Here is a 24009-nt window from a genome sequence, read left to right as displayed (position 1 = left end):
ATAACCGATTAAACTTCATAGTGACAGTTGTTACTTTAAGAATAAAAACAACGTAAAACCAATATATAATTTAGTAATATTAAGTTAAAGTGTATAGAAATAAACCAACGGCGTTCCAATAAGCGGTCCTTTTTCTTGAGTGTATAATTATTTTAACAAGATAATTAATTCTTATCAGCTAGTCGAAGTATCTAGGTTATCACAAGTTTTGTCTTTGTTTTGTTACGCTAAAGAAGTATACGCGGACATAAGTATACACACAGTTTTTTTTTTTAATTATTATAGTATGGAAATATACCAATTTGTACCTATCTATCTACTTTGGTTGTATTGTGTAATGTCTAAATTAATCATTCATAAAAATACATTTATAATAATAATTTAATTGTTGACCATTGTTGCAAACTAGTTGGTGTCCTTTACATGAGGAATGCACGACAATGTTAATAAAATATGGCAACACTCGATTGCCATCTGACAGCTGTGCTAGTTTGTTGTAGCATCTGACTGTTTCTCTAATATTATTTGACATAAATCAATATAACGCATAAAATGGATATAAAACGTGAGCCAGACGATGGATTTGATGCAACGGCTGACATCGATGGAAATAAATGCTTTGATAACCTTATAAAGCGGTCAAACAGCCCTGACGAACATCACGATGTCAAAGATGGCCGTTTTAGTTTTGAGGTTGGTTTTCTTTTCAACTACTTATCGACGTTCCAATGTCAATGCGCTGTATCTGACCTATATGACGAAAATGACTTTTTGATATACGAAAAATTCCGAATGATTGCGTATTAAGGAGTGTAGGTCAAAATGGAGCTTTTATTGCATTTTCAAATCATGATCCTGGACATTCCTTAAACGTTGTAGATAATCTATTTACATACTTTTGAAGCCTTATTATCCTTTATATTTATTTTAAACATTTGATGACTGCATACAGTATTTGTATTACATAAAATAGTATTCGTTTAAACCTCTCGCTCTAATGTATTAGAATATAGTCATATTTCAGTACATGCATGTGCAGTGGTGTTAAGATGTTTTACATTTATTAATTTTTAAACGCATTTATAAAACCATTAGTATAATTTATTACGAGATAATTTTTGTAAAATATTCACGATAAAAAATTATATTGATAATCTCTGTGATCCCAAATTTGACAAGAATTAGGCATTTTATTATTCAAAAAAATGGGCAAGATTAATTCATTTGAAGATAATTCTAAAGTTTCTTATTATAAGCTATGTCTCTAACCATTCAAGTGTGATAAACATCCTACGAATAATGATTGCTTTATAATAATTATTGACCTAAGAATAAGGTAGTGTTTTTTTGAAATACGCCATTTCTTTTGGCTTTCCCCAGTGGTGAAGCTACAACATACGGCTGTAGCCATAAATTGACAAACTATAATTGAAGTAGAGAGTAAAATGATGTTAACGCGCGTGTTTGAACATGTACCTTACCGATTTTTTTTAAACTGTAAAGCGTTTAAGGAATGTCCAGGATCATGCTTTGAAAATGCAATAAAAGCTTTATTTTCACCAATGCTGAGCATGTTCCCCCTTAATGTCAAATCGAATTTACGTAGTGATCGACGGACGAAGTCAGGCAACCCGGAGAGTAAAATATCAAACATGTTTGAAATCCAACTGGTCTGCGAATTAAAAAGTCCGCAGATCTGGGGTGCTCCACGCGAAAAAAAAGTCCGAAGACTGTAAATCGTCTGACTTGCGTGCCAATGGAGCGCCGCGAGTGCCAGCTAGTGATTACATAATATGTATGTAGCGCAGCTGACCGGATTCTCGTTAACGTAACGTAACGCCCGACCATTCATATCCCGGGATAAATATTAACTCTCAGAATATGACTTAGGTAAACTAATTATTTCCTTTTTATTGATTTTGGCGTTAAGTGATATGTTAGAATATTCATACTGTGAGAAGCCAATGGCTTACGTATTAAACTATTATGGCGGTCTTTTTTACGTTGTTAGCGTAGTAAAAAACGGTAGATATATCGAATTGTGCGAATATAATTCCTCTAATTATAATATGTATTTTTTCAGCATAGTGTAACAGAAGACACTAAAATAAAAACTGAACCTTTTTACCAGCCAGACGACACCACAGGACACTTCTATGGACATGCGATGACTCCGTTTAAATATGAAGTCCCTGTAGCTGGATGTTCATATTCTCAACCCAGTGAAATATATCAGGTATGCATTGAAGACTCTCATTTTCTCCGGATTCTTTCCACTACGAAGTGAGTAACCAGATGTAATTTTAATTGGAGTGTCAGTGGTTTACATAATTCCAAAAATGTCATGTCGTTGGTCAATTCGGCAATGGATGGTAACCGGACAAAACAGAACATGACAAAATTTAACAGTGACAAAACAGAACAGCCAGAGGAAAAATGAAACATATATTTTTGTGGAATCTATTTAGTTTAGGTTAGGTTAGATCATTATTTCGTTGTACCTAGCACCCAATCATTTTGAACATATTATATTGATTAAGATGAGATATCCTAAGCTTGCCGGCAACACCGAATTAAATCTCGTTTATTTTAGACTTTCTAGCGATTAGGAATGCAGAAATTAGGTATATAATTTGATTTATTATGGCGTATTGAAAATCTGTGCTATTAAACATCTATCAACATAATAGAGATAGGACAATTTCAATATTAAATTTATATTTTTCCTGAAATACTCTACTTCCTACTTTTTCCGCCTCTGCCGATGTTGTCTATGGATGACCTGTCATTGCCTGTCATTCTTCTATAGCTTGCTCATACTGACGCGTCTGTCGTGTTCACACAGGGAATGGTTTAATTTGAATAGATGAGTTACATGATAAATAATACACTAGCATTAACACGCCTTCTACAAATTGCATAGATCAATGATTTTTTGGAAATCGATATTACCACCGGTTTTTGTGTGAAGGACTAGTCTGACTTTAACAGTTGATGTTGAACAGGAATGTATATTATATATATGGAAAACTTTATGCACAAGCAACGAGTGGTCCACTGTTCAGCTGTCAAAATGAGATCACAGATTGCTTGACATATTGATTCGCCATTTCTCGTTTCAAATTGAATTATAAAAAATTCTAAAATCAAATATAATAACTATCAGTGTTAGGTATTTATTAATAATATACATTCTTGTTATGCATCAGCTGTCAAATTCAGACTAGTCCTTCACACCTAAACAGGTGGTAATATCGATTTCTAAAAAATATGTAGCATTGATCTATGCATTACATTTTTGGAAGGTGTGTTAATGCTAGTGTATTATTTATCATGTAACAACTTATCTATCCAAATCAAACCATTCCCTGTGTGAACACGACAGACGCGTCAGTATGAGCACTCGTTGCCACCAGTCGTTGTGAATGTATCGGCTTTCTACTTGAGTCGGCAATGGCTAGGTTGATCTAGATACCTTATCTGGAAGCTGGCAGGGCCATGTTTCATAATCATAAAATAATACATGTCTGTATCTTTTCGCGGTCTTGTTAGGTCTCTAAATGGTTATATAGATGCACCACTTACAATTATTCGTGTATGATATAAAGGCCTTTCATGCTGGAAACCTTTTGACTTTCCGTAAAGCATCGTAAATGGAGACAGAAGTATATTCAATTGCGTACCTATCTGCATTTAATAGGATATTGATTTATCGCAAGGTTGCTGTTGTAGATATGTAAAGAAATATTGACTAATATTTCTTTTATAATAATTCTTAAATTTTCTACAGAGTACTGCAGTGGATGACTCGACATTAAAAAGTCCAACTAATTTTATGCAGAAGCCATGGAAAGAGGAGTCTGTTGATGATGCCAAGGTATTATATCCACAGTTTCACAATTATATCGACATTATTATTCTAATTTTCATCACAATACTCAATGACATTAATATGGACGAAGCATTTAGACAAAAAAATGACACTCACTTTTTTGTCGGGTCTGCCGAATGGCATAATCTGTTCTAACGCCATTACAATAAAGTTGATATGGCTATAAATTTCCGATGCTCTTTGTCAGGTCTGCCGAATGTTTCGGTTCGAGCGGGTTCGCTCAAATGAACATTGATACCAGAAACACTGTTCTAATGCCATTACAATAAAGGTGATATTGCTATAAATTCCCGATGCGTGATATCGCATATTGGAAATTGCGTGACGTCTACCTATACATGTGCGAATGCCGCTATGCGTGAATTTACTTGCTAGCTACTGTACTGAGTGCGTTGTCCATTAATAATGTCATTGACAATAGTGCTTATCAGGTATGTCCTGATATTGTCATCGTTTTAATTTTATGTTTGGAATACTCCATAGACATTATCTTTATTCTATCGATTGAAGTTAGTATTGTCTTTTGGCATCATAAAGCTCTTATCCTAATCATGCATACAAGATGATTTCGACTGCAACATGGTTATAATACAAAACTGCCGGAACAGTGACTTCATGCGTCTGACAAAATTTAATGTGCACTATTTATGCCGGATTTTAACAGCTAACCTCCACCCTTTGCCTCTGGTGGATATTGTATGATATTGATAATTGATCTTTAACATTGTGTATGTTAAAATGGCATTGTTTTAGATATTTTATAGATAAACGAATATTTTACAACGTTTTATTAGGTCGTATGGTTGTTTGTCCGGTACAAATCTTGCAATCGATTTTTAATTAACTTCCCGACTAGCTAGACATTTAAAACTTTTAGAATATATCAGAACACGATGCAAATGCATTTATTTAATACTTTTAGCCATCTTTAGGTAGATTTAAATTCATTTTTAGTTAATTCTGTTTTGTATGAAAATTTATTTTGGAAGAAATCAGTAATCCAATCCACTATTATTGGTTGCTAGGAAATTGTAAATATAAACGTGCGTTACTATGGAAATCAATACGAGTATCAAAATGATATGTCGGTATTATTTCTATCAATATTTTTCTTTTTGATCGTTTAAGCTAGTCAAGTCAAGTTTATTCGATTCAACAGAAACTTTAAAAACGTTGTATATGAAAAGTTCTTTTTATCTTGTAATTATTTGACTATTTTCTAATATGGCTTGGATTAGGCTGAGTTTAATTGAATTTAAGAAACTGACAAACACTATCAACGTATTTTAGCCATAGTTGAATGAAAACAAATGTGTTTGGCTGATAAAATTTAGTGTGCACTAGTTTTGTCGAATCTTAACGGCTTTCCTCCATCCTTAGCTACTGTGATTTGGTCAGGTGCCATGTTTTTTCTTTAAGTGTGTATTTTTGTAGATGGTAACACAGAGATATTTCACGACGCATCACGATGAAGATGAGAGTTTACCAACGGACATGAGTTCCACTAAATTAAATAGTCAAGACGATGTCCTCAGATTCCCTGAACGTCCAAGTGATGTAATCTACGATGCCGTAAAACAGGATTCTGTTATAACAATCGATGAACAGAATATGAAACAAGAAGTCGCATTACTAAATTCTCCGGAGGTAAAAACAGTACCATATTTTCCACCTTATGTATGCAATGTCTGTAAAAAGGTATTTGAAAATTTAAATGTTCTAGAAAGTCACACGTTCTCATGTATACAGTCCAATACGTATGAAAATGCCGGCAACCGTGATGTTTGGTCATATGAATGCCCTCAGTTTGACAGTTTCCAAAAATATAGTTTAATTCATACCGCTGAAAAACCACTTAAATGTAATGATTGTGAGTTTACATGCAATACTTCTCATCAGCTTAAATTACATACAATTAAACATACCGGTGAAAACCCATACAAATGCGACTCATGTACATACACATGTAGGACATCGTTTAGTTTAAAAACACATAAAATGGTTCATACAGGTGAAAAACCATACGGTTGCGATCTTTGCTCGTATAGATGCTCTCAGTTAAATCGTTTAAAAACACATAAGATGACACATACTGGCGAAAAACCATTTAAATGTCATCTTTGTTCTTTTACGTGTATTACATCTGAACACTTAAAATTGCACACGTTTAAACATTCTGGTGAAAAGCCTCATAAATGCGATGAATGCCCATATACAAGCTCTTATCTTGGTAATCTGAAAATACATAAAATGACGCACACTCTAGAAAAACCGTTTAAATGCGACGTTTGTTCTTTTGAATGTATCAGGGCTCATGATTATAAAATACATCAAATAATGCATTCGGGTGAGAAACCATTCAGCTGCGATGTTTGCCCATATAAATGCTTGCAGATGAGTAGTCTAAATCAACACAAAAAGACGCATTTCGTTGAAAAACCACATAAATGCGACGTTTGTTCGTTTTCCTGCGTATCATCGAGCTACTTAAAAACGCATAAAATGACACACACAGGCGAAAAACCGCATAAATGCAGCGTTTGCTCTTTTTCTTGCAAAACATCTTACCAGATGATAAAGCACGAAATGATACATACCGGCGAAAAGCCAAATCAATGTAATATCTGCCCTTATAAATGCTCAGATAGTAGTCTAATGAAAAGACATCAAATGACGCATACAGGTGAAAAACCTTTTGCGTGTGATTTGTGCCCCTATAAATGTTCGCACACTAATCAATTGAAAAAACACAAAATGACCCACACCGGCGAAAAACCACATAATTGTGACATGTGTTCATATAAATGCTCGCGGCGTAGTAGCCTTATAAGACATAAGCTGACACACACTAGTAAAAGTCCTTTACAAATCGAAAAAAAGTGAAATTACTAATGTCATAAGTTTGTCGTATTGTTTCAAATAAAATTTTGACACATTGTGACCAATTTCACATCGAAACAAAAACGCTGGCTATAAATCAACCACTGCGTGTCTATTTTAATACGCAAATGTTGTACTGGCAACTATATCGACAACACAAAACGTTTCAGAAAAAAATACTTTGAAATGTTTTAATATTCATCAAAAATTTATAAAATGTCATGTGTTTTCTTAGTCAAACTCATTTTATGAAATATTTCATTATACTCATTATATTACTGTCATATTCTTTTTCATCAAATATATCACTTTGTAGTCTAAGAATAATTTCTAATCAAAAAGTCTCCGATCGAGTCGGGCTCGAACACACGTTTTTTTGCTTTCTGTGGGACAACTTTGAACCACTACGATCCAATTACCAACTTGCAATGACTTTTTTAAAATTCTGTCAATAGTAATTATATATCTTTATATATCTTTGTAATTTAAGAGCATACATAAGTGAAACGGCAAATAATTTTCAACAGTAGGTGGGACGAAATTTCGCACTCGTCGTCAATCAGAGACCGGCAGTTGAGGTGTGAGCACGTTAATTTGTTTTTTGATGGCATCGGAGGAATATATTCTTAAATCGTGTCAATACAACGACATTGGACGAAGGATCTTGAAAAAGTAATGACACTAAACTTTTTGTCGGGTCTGCCGAATGGCATAATCTGTTCTAACGCCATTACAATAAAGGTGATATTGCTATAAATTCCCGATGCGTGATATCGCAGAATGGAAATGGCGTGACGTCTACTTATACACGTGCGAATATCGCTATGCGCGAATTTACTTGTTAGCTACTGTATTGAGTGCGTTGTCCATTAATAATGCTGGGCTCGAAATGGATCGGAGCGCCGTTCCGGTTCATAAAATCCTCAAGATTATCTCTTTGTCTCAAGGAAATATTAATTTGACCGTCTAAGCCAGATATGCCATATAATAAAAATCGAAAACACTATTTTTATAAAATACACGTACAATTATATAACTATGTTAATATTATCGTAAAGTTATCGAGCGCTCCGGTTCGTGAAATTTTCCAATTCGAGCGCTGTAATAATGTCATTGTGTAAATATGACTAAAAAACGTTACGCATATACTTGAAAAAGAAAACATGTCAATGAATATATTATTATTATTACTAATATAACGGTAAATATAACATTTAATGGACGAATGTTGAATTTTTATGACAAATTATATTTCGTTCGGCTCGCGTCATTTGCACAATCCGCGCATGGCCTAGTCACGATCTTTTTAGACCATGCCTCAGCTGAAGTATAGCCTTAAATCAAAGTGAAGACTTTGCCATCTTGATTTATAGATGACATCAGGATTGCTCTTGATTTGATTTCATGACGAGGCAGGATTTAATTGAATTTCAAAAACTAACCAATACAATTGTAAATTTGCGGTCTTAGCTCAGTTGAATAAAAACAAATAAGTATGACTGTCATAGCTTAGTATGTACTATAATTATTGCGAATCTCTACAGCCTACGTCTGCCCTTCGCCACTGATAATTATTATGCATAATTACGTAATTTGTATTCTTATTTACATATTGTATACTATCTTAGGTAGGTAGGTACTCAGTTGTAATATTATTTTAATAAATATATTATAAGATCAATTGCACCGTTTTTTTAAATTGATGTACCTACTCTAATACTTTCTGACCTACTTGATCTTCCCTCCACCACCCGCTACGTCTCCGCACTCGTTATGCAGGCGTATACAGTGGCGTAACGAACGTTAGGGGCTCTTCAAAATTGTGTCGAAAGTGCCCCAGAAGCAACTTCCTAAGACCTTGATTGACGTGCACTAGTGTCTGTGATTCCTACATTGATAATATAATGTATTACGGCCAATTCTTTATGAGAAAAGACACCTTCGCCTCAACGATAAAAATCACCAATGCTATTTGTGTCGCTAGATTTCAAAATCAGCCTTGTCCATAATAGATGAATTTCTCAAATACACAGTCACAAGGGTGAAAGTTTATATATTATTATTTCGAGTATAGATTATTTAAAATTAATAAATTCCACATTGCAGAAATGATAGAAAGCAGTAGTTCTTCAGCAATTCACAAAAAAGTCAAAAATACCTTAAGGCGGACTTGGCTGTTTTTGAAATGTAGCGACACATTTATGGTCCATATAATCTACTATAGAATAATATGTAGGCATAATATAATATTTGCAATTGCTGCCTTACTTCTTTGTATCTTAGCAACGCGTGGTCTGCCCACTTGTTCTTGGGGGCGCCTCGTGTTGTCCATATGCTCCAAGGGGCGTATATGGCCGAAGAAGAAGAATATGTTGGTAAATCAGATCTGTTTATTACCATTATTTTGATTAATTATTTTACTTCCGAAACATAAGGCGTGTATTCAACATGCCTACTGATTCTACACAGGACCAGTTTTGTCCTCTTAAACTCAACGTCAAGTAGGTAAGTCGCAATTATGTGGAATAAGTACTTAATATGCCCACATCTTGAAGCGGGCTCCCAGGCTAGGATCTTTGGCTTCCCCCCCCCTACCTATCGCTAAGGATAATGGCAGTGTAACGCTCTACAATCCATAGTACAGCCAAAATGATGACGACCATAATATTATGATGTACGTGGTAAAATTAATGTGTATATTTAATGTTTCTTTTGTATATTTTAATACATATACCTACCTATCCAATTGAATTATGGAGTTGTCGAGAATCGATACACTATTAAAAATTGTATCGTACAACTATATGAGGCGTCTAATAACAAAAAGCGATAAGTCCACATTTGGTCAAAAATACGCATGTATCCTTTGTATAATTTTACACAATATGTATTGATTGATCTATAAATTACGAAACGCGACATAACCTTACGAAAAAAAATATTTTAAGTCTCGATTTATTACAAAAAGCGCCAAGTCCGTGCTTCATAATACTTAAAGCTTGGTTGATTTCGCGTGTGTTTAAGTCAACCAATAAGGGAACGTTCAATATTGAAAAGGGCGTCTCCCATGCTGTAGCATCTGGTAAACTCATGACAGTGCAACGGAAATATGTGCCTTATGCGGAATAAATTTAAAAGCGAGGTACAAATAACGCTACGTCCAATTTTATTTTGCATATATTTATTACATTTAAGAGTTTATCGGCTGAAACAAATTGCCATTTGGTTCTAATTTCGACAAAGAATACAACGGAAAAAATAATCTCATGTTAATACAAGTAATAGAACCTTGAAACATAAAAACGTTGTTTCTCGAAAATATTGAATTGTGGACTTGTCGCTTTTTGTAATTAGACGCCTCATATAATTTTAAATAATAACATTATCGAAGGAAAATAGCGCCGCAGGCGACGTTTTTTACTATTAAAGCAAATTTGTGATATGTGTCGACCCGCCACGCCGGGCCCCTATTGATCCCGGGCCCCCAGGCTACAGCCCTGTCAGCCCCCCCCACTAGTGTGGGCCATGAAGTACTTAGTTACCTACTTATCTACTACCTACACAATATTATGCTACCTACATATTATTGATACTTATGTTTGATTTAATACAAGGTACCTATTTCAATCAATAATAATTTACAGTACTAATTTAACACCACCAAAGAAACAGATAATAGTAATATTATCAACCATTAATTTTATTATAAGTATTAGACCAATCTGTAGTGTCCGCAAAACAGAATTATACCTGACATAGAAACAGTGACGTCCCATGGGGGTAGGCAGACTGAGCGTCGCTTGGGGGCGGCAGTTACTCGAAGGGCGGCAAATTGATGAGAATCATTTGGTATAATATTATATAGTCAAAAGTATTTTTTTACGCCATTTTTTACAATAATATTATAGTAAAAATGGTGTGAAAATAATAAATCTATGTATTGCTAAATGTTACAAACCAAATGTGTCAGAAATATCAATCAAAAATATAACCTCAGACTCTGGTGATTTCGCTTTTTATATCTAAATTTAATTAAGTATGTATGTTTTAATAAATTTAAAATTTAAATATTTATTTACATGGGTCAATGAGAAATGGGACCAGTCTCAGGAAATAAAAACTAGAATTGAGATCGCAAGGAGCGCCTTTCTCAAAATGAGACGCCTCCTTAGCAATTGAGATCTTAACCTAGGTATGAGACTGCGTATGGTACGTTGTTATGTTCTCTCAATTCTTTTCTATGGTATGGAAGTATGGACGCTAAACCAAGAGATGTCACAGAGACTTAAAGCTTTCGAGATGTGGCTGTATAGACGCATCCTCAAAATTCCTTGGACTAGGACCGAAAAGTTCTACGTAGTATCAAAACCAGGAAACTACAGTACCTAGGCCACATTATGAGAGGACAAAAATACAGCATTCCCCAACTTGTCATTCAATGAAAGATCAATGGGAAGCGTAGCAGAGGACGGCGCCGCATTTCGTGGCTTAAGAACCTCCGTGATTGGTACGAGTGCAGCTCCACTGAACTGTTCCGGGTGGCAGACGACAAAAATAAGATCGCCTTGATGGTGGCCGACCTCCGCTAGGGGATGGCAACACATTTCTTAGCTATTGGAGTCATGAAAGGATGATAAAAAATACTTTATAAAAAAAATTTGGCGGCATTTTGATGCTGCCTAGGGGTGACATTTTGTCTAGGGACGTCACTGCATAGAAAATGTGACAGCATGTCGCCGTAGACTTTAAATTAAAAATTGATTTATGATTTAACGACGGCCAGGTTTTGAAACGCAAGACATCCAAAGACCGCTGAAGGTTTTGAAATACCTATTAGGTAGGTAGGTAGGTAGTTAAGTAAGCACCGATATTAATTTATTTATGTGACAAACTTTAATGTAGGTAGGTTGGTACCTATTATATGATATTATAGTACCTAGTGAATATTGAAAATAAATATTTTATTAATTTAATACGTGGAGGTAGCTTGTAGAATGTACCTAGATTAATTTATCTACAATCTAGTACCTTCTAGCAGCCGCACCAAGAAGGTAGGTAGCAGTGACGTACTAGATAAAATGCCGCCCCTAGGCAGCGCTAAAATGCAGTCCCATTTTTTATACAGTATTTTGATCATCCTTCCATGAGTCCAATATCTAAGAACTGTGTTGTATGCAGACAAAATAGCATACTGTAATTATTCGCAAATCCGCACGTCTCGTTTCTGGTCACCAAGGACGTCGAAGGGAAACGGAAGTAAACTAGATAGATATCGCAAACCCGACAAAACCAGTGAGCTGATTTTTTTCATGGAAAGCTATTTTCGTTATTACTAAGTTTAGGTAGCTATTTCTATAAGTATAGGTATTCCAAATGGTTCCCCTCAATTTGCCGCCCATCGAGTAACTGCCGCAGTAACGCCGCTTTAGGGTTCCATTTGCCTTTGTTTTGGATGACGTACCTAACTATGCGATGAAAAAGGTTTTTATCTTCTTGGGCTGAATATGTTTGCAGTTTTCATTTGATTAATTATTTATAGTTAATAAAATTTAGCTGATAAATCAATGTATTTGTAAAAACATCCATACATTCGTTTATGAATATTTCTATAATTTATTCACATCTGGCAGCACTGTCGAGAGTTGTTGACAGTGTGACAGTTGCTGTCAAATCAACGCTAAATTTGAAATATTGACTATGAATGTAAAACGCGAACTGGATGGAGGCCAAACTGACGCAGAAGGGCAGCTTTGGTTTGATGCACCGATTAAGGAACCTAATAGCACAGTCGCCCATACTAATATAAAACAAGAGAATGGCGCTGATTTCCGTTGCAATTTTGAGGTTAGCTTTTCTGAAGTAATAAATATTCAGTTTTGCGTATTTTGTAAATATATGTGGATTAATATACGAAAATGTACAATACTTAAACACGTTATTAAATTATCCAGCAGAGCCACAAAAACGTAACGAAGTATCTAAATTAGTTATCTATCTGTAACGCATGGTAGAAAACATAATATTATTACTATTATGACAATGTGTAAGAGAGAGAGAGAGAGAGAGATATGGAGGTGTATTAAACATACACGTAGGTATACAGCCAAATTAAAAATTTTAAAAATTGGAACAATATTTTTTTAATCAGGTCGCGTAAAAAAACATGTGATACCTAACTACTCTCATAAAAAGTTGACAGATGCTAGGTGTAGACTACTATAACCATGGCCCCCACATCCTGAGACGGTCCCCCAGTCCAGGCTCTTTGGCGGGCCCCTTACCTACCACTAAGGTTAAAGGCAGTGTGATGCTATATAGGTAGTAGCGTTTTTCAAATGGTGTTTCGAAGTAAAATTAAGGGGGGACATGCTCGGCGTAGGTCAAAATGGAGATTTTATTGCATTTTCAAACCAAATGAAAAAAAATTCGGTTAGGTACATGTTCAAACACGCGCGTTAACATCATTTTACTCCCTACTTCAATTATAGTTTGTCAATTTATGGCTACGGCCGTATGTTGTAGCTTAACCACTGGGGAATGCCAAAAGAAACGGCGTATTTCAAAAAACACTACCTTATTCTTAGGTCTAAATTATTATAAAGCAATCAATATTCGTAAGATGTTTATTACACTTGAATTATCAAAGACATAGCTTATAATTAGTATCTTTAGAATTATCTTCAAATGTGTTAATCTTGCCCATTTTTTGAATAATAAAATTCCTAATTCTTGTCAAATTTGGGATCACAGAGATTATCAATATAATTTTTTATCGTAAATATTTTACTAAAATTATCTCGTCATAAATTATACTAATGATTTTATAAATGCGTTTAAAAATTAATAAATGCAAAAAATCTTAACACCATTGCACATTCATGTTCTAAAATATGACTATATTCTAAAACATTAGAGCGAGAGGTTTAAAAGAATACTATTTTATATAACAAAAATACTTTATGCAGTCATCAAATGTTTAAAATAAGTATAAAGGATAATAAGTCTTTAAAATTATATAAGTAGATAATCCACAACATTTAAGGAATGTCCAGGATCATGGTTTGAAAATACAATAAAAACTTAATTTTGACCTACTCCGAGCATATCCCCCCTTGCAAATGCATTTACACAACCACATAATTTAAAATGTCTGAAGGAAATTAGCGCCGCAGGCGATTTTTTTACGATTAGAGCAAATTTGTGATTTGCGTTTATCTCACTTATCTAGTCGATCCCCCAGGCTAGAGCCCTGTCAGCCCCCCCTTTGTGGTGGCAATGGTGATTTCCAAAGTTCAGTCCAATTCTCGTCTGGCAAATTATCTCGATTCCTTTAATTAGTAGTGAGTCTATGGCCGAATGTCTTCCACTGAGTAACCACCGATCAACGTATTTTGATAGGATCGAAAAGTGTCAAAGGTGGTCCGACGAGTTTGTGGAACAAAAGTACCAAGACTATTTTGGTCTTCAACGAAGCTCTTAATGGGAAAATAATTAGATTCATTTGCGAAAATTCGCGTTCACATTCACTTGAAGAAATGGTAATGGAATTCAATGCATATATCAAACGAGATAGTTTTTCAAGATATGTTTTTTCATATGAGATGATTCAGGAAAATTAACTTGTACTATCTAAGCGCGAACATTGTTTCGTCTAATTGCTTTTGAAACATTACAAATACCGTAAAAAAGTGCCGAAACGCCGTTCCACTGCGTTACATTACAAAAAAGCCCTGGGTATAGTAAATACTCAGATGAACTGTTTATCTAGGTACACAAATGCTTCGAAATAGTTGACCATCAAATTAAAGCTATGCCAGTCAATGGAATCGCCAACTTAAAACCTACCCCATGTTTAAACGATATAATGATCCTTGCTTGATTCCACCACTACTACACTACTATCATTGGGTCTTTAAAAAATAGGCAAATGTACATTGTTTTTCGGGCAGATATATAGATCTGTAGGTACTTTAAATGGTTGAATTATGGTCAATGAAACTACACTGTTCATATGTAATAAATCCTAATAATTTTTTTGTATTATAGGATTCTATCAAAACCACAGATCAAATCAAATCTGAAGTTGAAACACAGTATATAAAAGAAGAAATTGATAATCAGAGAAGTCATTTGTTGGTAGAATTTGTTGACTCTTCAAAAAATTCTCAAACGTCGCTAGCTGGTCCTCAGGTATGTATTTCATTTTAACATTATATTGTGAAAAATCTTAGGTCCATTTACCTGGATCCCCCAATGTTAAAACTCCAACTTTTTTTGGGTGCGTTCGTTTGTACATCGTTAGTGCACGTTTGTGCACCTATAAAAACAGAAAAATTCCAATTTCAAATTGGGCGAATGACCCCCTTAATGTGCGTGCACAAACGAAAAAAAACTCGTGCACAAACGAACGCTCTCAAAAAAAGTTGAAATTTCAACATTGGGTGACCCAACGTTTAGATGGAACACCCAATTTGAAATTGGAATTTTTCGGTTATTTAAGGTGCACAAACGAAAAAAAAACGTGCACAAATATGCACTAACGATGCACAAACAAACGCACCCAAAAAAGTTGGAGTTTTAACATTGGGTGATCCAGGTAAATGGACCTAAAAATCTTCCTTTTTCTTTAACCAGCTCCCTAGTTGGATATTAATATGGAAACCACATGGCAACTCCAAGAGCCCTTATTGCTCGCTAATAGACAGGCGAGTGTTTTTTAGAGAATAGTAGGACGTCATGAAATATGACTTGCTATTGGGCAATACCGGCATGTTTTCAATTGACTCGAATAAACTCACCAGTAAGAACACACCATTACCTCTAATTAAACGAAGGTCTCCGAGTCACTAGTGAGTGGCTTGATTCCCATGGCTATCTTCCAGTTTTGTTGAATCTGCCCATTCCATGCCACCATACCATAGCTTCGCCATATACATACACAATATAGTGGATGATATTTAGCGGTTTTTTGGAGCTCAGTATACGGTTTCTCTGATCTTTCGTAAGGTGCCATAAATTTCTCCCGTATAGCAGTAGGCACCGTCAGAATGTAAACGTCTAATTTGGCGATAACTGAGTACAGTCACATCAAGCATCACGATGCGAAATGATAACCTGTTTGAAAATCATGCAATTTAATGATGATGGGGACTGTGCTTAACTATCGAGAAGAATCCTAGATCAGACCGGACATTGCCGACTCAAGTAGAAAGCCGATACATTCACAACGTTTGGTCCTAATTTTTCCGCCCCTCCCGTTGTTGTCGATGGATGACCTGTCATTGTTCTATAGAGCGCTCATACTGACGCGTCTGTCGTGTTCACACAGGGAATGGTTTGATTTGGATAGATGAGTCACATGATAAATAATAATACACTAGAATTAACACAATATCCTCTACAAATGTAATGCATAGGTCAATGCTACATATTTTTTTGTAAATCGATATAACCACCGTTTTTTGTATGAAGGAGTAGTCTGACTTTGACAGCTGATGAATAACAGGAATATATATTATTTATTAATAACACTGATAGTTAATATATTTGATGTGAGAATTTTTTATAATTCAATTTGAAACGAGAAAGGGCGAATCAATATGTCAAGCAATCTGGGAGTAGATTTTGACAGCTGAAAAGTGGACCACTCGTTGCTTGTGGAAAAAGTAATGCTCAGGCTTTATTAATCTAAAGATGGCGGTGGACCGGACGGTCGGAGGTCGATTGGCAGACCCAGACTCTGGTGGTTGGACGGTATCAATGGAGATACAAGAGTGACCGGTGCAGACGCTAGTAGGACACTGGCACTGGGGAAGATTGATGAAGTTTCTAGGATCCACCGTGGGTTGTTGGGCTGCATTTTACGATGTTGTGTACTTATAATATATACGTAATTTGAAAACACCTTATAGAACAAAATGGACAGCGGAATTCGAAAATGCGCCCTCTGGATTCACGCCAATGTGCCAAGTCAATTCGATATAATATAATTGCGGCGAATTTAACTATACAATTTTTTTAGTATACAGTTCTCTGGGGTGCTTTTAAATTATTTATGTTCCTTAAAGAATATTACATTCCTAAAAATCTTGTAAAATATTCATTCAAAAAAGAAGATATATAACTGTTTTACTTATATATTATTGTATTGATCTGTTCACAGGTTCATTGTACAGCGTCTGGTGTTAGTGATGGTAAATCAATATTGTCTTCTCACAATGTTAAGAACAGAGAGAAAGAAATTGAAATTCAAGAAAATGACATTAAAAAAGAAAATGTGACAGTATCCGAAAAAGTAGTCTGCCTAAAGTTAAAGAGATGCTCATTTTACGACAGGAATTTTGTGTGTGACGTGTGTTATAGTTTTTTCTCAACCAAGCACACATTATACTACCACAAAGTGACACATGCCAATAATAAATCAAAATGTGAATTGAAACAATTTGATTGCTTCGAATGTAATTATACCACGCATAAAGCTACCAATCTGAAGAAACACAAAGTCATTCACTGCATCCAGAAAGACTTCAAGTGCAACTTATGTGATTACGAATGTCTTAGAATCGGTACATTGAAAAGACATATGATGATCCATAGTACTGAAAAACCTTTTACTTGCGATGTATGCGACTTCAGATGCAGAAAGAACCCGGTATCTTAAAGAGACACAAACTTGTCCACGTTGATGAAAAAACGATTAAATGTGATTTATGCGATTACAAATGTAAAAGTCGGGATGTTTTGACGAAACATAAAATGATACACAGTAATGGATCTCGATTTCAGTGTGAATTGTGCGACTTTAAATGCAAGCAAACGAGTGATATGAAAGCTCACAAAATGATGCATAGTGGTGAAAGACCGTTTAACTGCGAAGTATGTGATTACAAATGCATTAGGAATGCTACGTTAAAAAGACATATGCTGACTCATAATGGTGAAAAACCATTTAAGTGTAGTTATTGCGATTACCAATGTATTAGAAGCGGTAGTCTAAAAAAACATATATTGATTCATAATGTGTAATCTGTCGAGGGAAACTCTGTCATTCTTGAGAAAACGCCGCCATGTTGAGTTAAAATGTTTTACATCATTATCATCAGTGACCTAACAATACAGGGCGAGTGCTAGCCTCCTCCAAGAATATCTACATTTTCCCCTTATCCTAGACCAGTGGTCAGCAAACCGTGGCTCGCGAGCCACTTGTGGCACTTTGTCCCCTTGAGTGTGGCTCTGCCACAAATGCCTTCTGCCCTATTTGACATCGCTACAAAGAAGAAGCAAAGAAAAACGGATGACGAAAAATTGAATGGACCGAGACTTTCACGTTTATTCAAAACTTAAATGGCCTATCGATCTGTATTATTTGTCGGGAAAAATCGGCGCATAACACGAAGTCAAATTTGGAGGGAAACTTTACAACTAAACACGCGTTATTTAGCACTAAATATCCTGTCGGTGATGCAAGGAAGAAAGCAGTTGAAGAACTTTAGAAGAGTCAAGAATAATCAAGTTCTGTATTTAATTACTGAATACAATCTTCCAACAATGTTAATATTGCATATTTTGTTGTTAGTAAAGTGATTTCTAAGAGAGAAAAAGTCAATTGGGACCTCTACCTATTCACCTTCACACTATTCACATAGTCACCTATTAACTTGATATACAGTGTACATAATATTATTTAATTTCAGTTTAAGAAATTTGGCTCTCAAAAGAAATCTCAATCGTTGTACTTTGGATATTTGGCTCTGTTGACTAATGAGTTTGCCGACAACGGTCCTAGACCATCCTTCGGGTGTCTGGTGCCGCTCACTATAGCATCTTTGTTGATACTGTCCAACTAACGAAGTCTTGGCCTGCCAGTTGAACTCCGATCACCCTTTATGGTGGTATCCAGGATATCCCTCAGCAGTTGGACACTGTAGTTTCTTGCTATAAGGTTATCAAGCATAACAAACGCTACGATATGTTATTCTTAGAAGAGGTTGTAGAGGTTCACGTCATGTTGATTACACATTTCTTAACCTTCTAGTTGGTTACATGTCAATTGTACGTAAAACATTCCACCGTCAGCTTTCATATCGGAAAGAGATGACCGTATACTATCCGGTCTCCAATTTTATGAGGTTCAATATGAACATTAATTCAATTATTTTCATAGCTGATTTTGGCAAAGTTCATGACTTCAAGAATGAAAACCTAACCTAATCTAACAAATAAACCAATATATCGGCTATTTTTTAAATTTGTTTGCTGCTGGCTTCCTGTAAAGTGTAAACCGATAAAAACCGTGTTTTATAAAGACATCGATTGTATGTCAGTACGGTCTTTAATATCATCATCACCAGCCTGAATCTATCCACTGCTGGATGAAGGCCTCCAAGCTGATTCCACTTATCTCGGTCCTGTGCGTTGCCACGTACTTCCGCAGAACATTACCATTTCATCAATCAAGCGGCCTCTAGGTCTACCTTGCGGACGTTTTGTACCTCTTGGATACCACTGGATGTCTAAATTTGTCCATCGATTTTCCCTTCTTCGATCTATGTGTCCAGGTCATTTACTTTTGAGATTTATGCGAACTCTATTGCATCGCAAACCTTCGTCTGTCTCCTTATCCACTCATTCCTCTTTTTGTCCTTTCGCGTTGTACACAATGAATATAGTCATATTTCAGTACATCCATGTCCAGTGGTGTTAAGATTTTTTAGATTTATTAATTTTTATACGCGTTTAAAAAACCATTAGTAAAATTTATGTTGACATTAATATAGTGAAATATTTACGATTAAAAAGTACATTGATAATCTCTGTGATCCGAATTTGACAAGAATTAGGCATTTTATTACGCAAAAATGGGCACGATTAACACATTTGAAGATAATTCTAAAGATACTGATTATAAGCTATATCTTTGACTATTCAAATGCGATAAAACATTTTACGAATAATGATTGTTTTATAATAATTATTGACCTAAGAATAAGGCAGTATTTCACAAAACTACTACCATGTTCTTTGGTCAATAATTATTACCTACAAAAACATACAAAATATTTCATACCTAGATGGACGAATATTTTTTGACTATTATATAATATATGGCTTTATTTGCGAAGAATTAAATTGAATTTTAAAAACTGTCCAAGGCTATTTGCAATTTGTAGTCGTTGTCCAATAAAAACAAATACGTTTAACTGGCAAAGTTCAGTGTGCACTATTTATGTTGGATCTTAACAGCTCACTTTCACCATTCGCCACTGCTACATCGAGGCTGATACTGGGGGAGGCCAAGGGTTGTAGTGACAAGAAGAACATGGCCAGTGTAATTACAAAAAACTCCTTTTAGATTATTTAATCATTATTTTATTTAATACTATAAATGAGACTTTCATATTTCATACAATATGAACATTTCAACGCAATAAAAGATGGTAAACAATATTAAAAGAATTTTAGTTACCTACATAATACATAGGACAAATAATTGTTAGTAATTTCGGCGTAATAAGTATTGCACATGTTGCTTGATTGATAAAAGACACGCAGGTTCAAGTCCTGCTTGGTATAAATATATTATATTCTTAAAAAATATATTTTTGTGTATATAATGTTTGAGGCTTTCACGTTTGTTTTTTATCGTAGTAGATTTTTGGATTTCCACCGTGTGGGCCACAGAAAGCCATTGGAATCCATGGAAACCCTGAAAATATTAATAGGGATGATGAATTACGGTTAAAAACGTCATGGCTTCCGGCACTATTAGCAAAATCCAATATTCGAGCCGGTATCTCTGGTCGTAACGATTGACACATTACTCTGAGCAACGTTTGATCTTAGCTAATCGGATTCCTTTTGACATTCTTAGAGCATCGTTTACATTCATATACCTACACTACATTTTCATCATAAAACATAATATCATCTCTTGATAATGGCCTCTGCAACGAACCCGAAATGTCGAGTGAAGAAGGACAAGGTGGAAACCCAAAAGTCTACTACGATAATATATTCCTGTGTTTATATGTTTCTGAGCTATTAAAAATAATAATTACTAACTTGAATTGTGAATCTATACAAAGATACTTCTTACATGGACAAATAATGATCTCAATTATAACTAGATATATTATTATATTGCCAAATGGTCTTTTAATTAACTCATTTAGTGCGAACACCGCGACTGGCGCGTTTAGAGTCGTTGTCCATTAGATATAATTAACGTGTTATTGAAATGTGGTAATAAAAAGGTTAGCAGTGATTGTTAAGGAAGGTTCAGATGAGAACATAACATAAGAACGTATATTTTTATTTTACATTGGCTCTACAATCTGTTGTGGATTTTGGGCAACGGATGTTAGCTTCTTCTTCCACCCTGTCACGTTCCAACATTGGGCATAGGGCAAGCACAAGTTGGCGCCAATTCCCTCGGTCCATCGCCAACTCCTGCGCCTCCCGCCATGTCAGACCTGCAGCACGTAGGTCGCTTTTGTAGCATCGCTGCAGGGTTAGGGTAGGCCGGCCACGGCGACGGAACACTTGAGGCTGTGTCACAAGGGTGTGAAGTGCCGCACTCTTTGGCGGCATTCGGAATACGTGTCCCAGCCACGTAAATCGTCTCTTCGTGATAACTTCAATCACCGAAGGCTGTTGTGTCTGCTCACGAACTCGGGTGTTTGTAACGCGGTCGTACCAATGTACCCCTAAGATTCGGCGGAGACATCGATTCTCAAAGCTCAAAAGCTGAGACTCGAAGCTTAGTAAGATGCCATGTCTCACAGCCATACAGGAGCACAGGTAGCACGCATGCGTTAAACATGTTAGCTAGTTTACTAAAAATATTAGGTCCATGCTCTAGGATCAACCAAGCACTATAAAAACAACATTAGAATAATTGCCAGATTTGAGAGCCAAACGTGAAACAATCCACTTAGCACGAGGAACATATTATAAACATCTTTGTCATAAGGACAACGTTTATGTGTAATTATAATTATTGTACTATTACTAAAACAGATGGTTAGTATCATGGCCTCCACACCCTAAAGCGGCCCCCCTACCGATCACAAAGATTAAAGGCAGTATGGGGCTCTACACTAACGTTTTCCAAATGGTGTTCGAAGTAAAAATTTTCCGACCATGTCCGATCGTAATAGGATCATATGGGCCACCAAAGAGTAGAGGTTTGTATTAACAGATTTTATTTTTACGAGAAATGGACCTCAGCCACTTGCTTAACCTATTATGCCAGCGCTTTATTGGCGAGCCAAAAGTTCGAGGACAATAAATCGTCCGATTTGTCTATGCTCTGCTACTGATCAACGGACGAATAAAAAAGTCGAACTGTCAAAAGTGAAACGTTGCGATTATCATAATGTCTTCCGATAATCTTATAATTTTGTGTTATTCATATGTAGACTTATATAAGATAATATAGCAGTGATAACAACACAAGTCTTACGTTTCCTTTTATGACTTTCATAAATACAAATAAAAAATTAATTGATAAATATCTTATTTTCTAATGTGTAAAATGTTTAAAACAATAACAAATTTTTTTCGGTCGAATAATCGCGTATTTATTTCAAATCGAATTTGCATAGTGATCGACGGACAAAGTCTGGTAACTCGGAAGGTAAAATATCAAACATGTTTGAAATCCAACGAGCCTGGTCTGCGGATTAAAAAGTCCGCAGACCTGGGGTGCTCCACGCGAAAAAAAATTCCGAAGACTGTAAATCGTCTGACTTGCGTGCCAATGGAGCGCCGGCATTAGGTCCATACCCTGACCCACACACAAATTAAAAAAAAAACAAATGTGTACTTGCTAGACCCAGGATTCGAACCTGGGACCCACGGCGTTATAGTCTAACGCTTAAGCCGCGCGTCCACCGTGGGTGAAATTAATTTTATTTATTAATTAATATTAATTATTAAATTGTCGAGTTTTGCCAAATATCAAAAATTGCATCGCATAACTACATGTTTTAAAACCATAATCACCACTAACATCTGAAGTAAATTAGCGCTGCAGGCGACTTTTTAACTGTTAGGGTCAATTTGTAATATGTGTTTATCTCAATTATCTAGTTGACCCACCACGCCGGCCTCCCAGGCTAGAGCCCTGTCATCCCCCTCTTGTGGGGGCCAAGGTTAGTATATAGATGTAAAAATAAATCATAAATGAACCGAAAAACTACAGAAGTTTTTGAAAACACAATTCTTTTACATCTGGAGCAATCCTGCGTTGTTTTTATAACTTCAGCCATTGTTAATTATGGATTCTTTCTTTACTTCTGCTTTTTTAGTGTATTGCCACATCTGGAAGTCTTACGCCCTCATGACTTCCTCCATTTGATATCACCAATAGCCACTTTCTTCTCCAGGGTTCTCGGATCTCTTCTCACTATCTGACCGAATAATTGGAGAACGCGTCTTATAGAGATGTTCTTTAAGACAAACTCTTCTGGAATAGAGACATTCATGCGCCTACCTGCAGGGCATCTCTTTTATATTGTGTCACTCACTCAGAGTCCGAGTTTCAACACAATATAGAAATATTGTTTTAACAAGTCATTTTTTGTTATTCATCTATCGGTGACTTAATTAGTTTTTTTCCGTTATTGTGGTTTTTCAGAGCCATGCGACATAAGATGCTTTTTCAATCTTTCCGAGGTTTTGCACGAAAATGAACATAAACTGCATTTATGTGGTTTTTCAACTGAATGTGTCATTTTATGTTGTTTTAAGTAGTGAGATGATATGCATGAAAAGGGGCATACGTCGCATTTGTATGGTTTTTCGCCAGTATGTTTAAAATTGTGTAACTTCATTTGTTGGGATGTGTTGCACGTATAAGAGCAATCATCGCATTTAAATGGTTTTTCACCAGTGTGCGTGAGCTTATGTTTGTTAAGGTTACCAACGCGCGTGCATTTATATGAACATACATCGCAATTATGTGGTTTTTCACCAGTGTGTTTTGTTTCGTGCGACTTTAATTGATGAGGAGTAACGCATGTAAACGAGCAAAAGTCGCATTTGACTGGTTTTCCACCAGAATGAATCATTTTATGTATCCTTAAATGTTTAGTGGTTTTGCACGAAAATGAACAAACATCGCATTTATGTGGTTTTTCACAAGAATGTGTCATTTTATGTGCTTTTAAGTAGTGTGACGAAATACACGAAAAAGGACACACATCGCATGTGTACGGCTTTTCTCCGGTATGTTT

General features: G+C 35.6%; 1 protein-coding gene and 1 long non-coding RNA gene across 2 annotated transcripts; both read left to right on the top strand.

The window, feature by feature from the left end:
• Nucleotides 1-409: 409 nt before the first annotated feature.
• On the top strand, nucleotides 410-6869 carry LOC147077056 (uncharacterized). Its single transcript, XM_085941424.1, has 4 exons — nucleotides 410-693; nucleotides 2084-2236; nucleotides 3791-3877; nucleotides 5327-6869. The coding sequence occupies exons 1-4, from the start codon at nucleotides 553-555 to the stop codon at nucleotides 6773-6775; spliced, it is 1830 nt and encodes a 609-aa protein (XP_085797550.1). The 5' UTR covers nucleotides 410-552; the 3' UTR covers nucleotides 6776-6869.
• A 5531-nt stretch (nucleotides 6870-12400) lies between these two features.
• Nucleotides 12401-18375, top strand: LOC147077055 (uncharacterized). The gene is made up of 3 exons (XR_015069814.1): nucleotides 12401-12616; nucleotides 14819-14962; nucleotides 16935-18375. It is a non-coding gene; the product is annotated as an uncharacterized LOC147077055 (long non-coding RNA).
• The last annotated feature ends 5634 nt before the right edge of the window (nucleotides 18376-24009 follow it).

This window comes from Rhyacophila brunnea, unplaced genomic scaffold (genome assembly GCF_057557595.1).
Source record: "Rhyacophila brunnea isolate RB1 unplaced genomic scaffold, BYU_Rbru_1.0 scaffold_13, whole genome shotgun sequence".
NCBI classification, from domain to species: domain Eukaryota; kingdom Metazoa; phylum Arthropoda; class Insecta; order Trichoptera; family Rhyacophilidae; genus Rhyacophila; species Rhyacophila brunnea.
This window is presented reverse-complemented; position numbering and strand designations above follow the sequence as displayed.

Coding starts and splice junctions, on each gene's coding strand:
- LOC147077056 (XM_085941424.1), top strand. CDS start 553: ATGGATATAAAACGTGAGCCAGACGATGGATTTGATGCAACGGCTGAC. Junction 2,237..3,790: donor AACCCAGTGAAATATATCAG/GTATGCATTGAA, acceptor AATTTTCTACAG/AGTACTGCAGTGGATGACTC. Junction 3,878..5,326: donor AGTCTGTTGATGATGCCAAG/GTATTATATCCA, acceptor GTATTTTTGTAG/ATGGTAACACAGAGATATTT.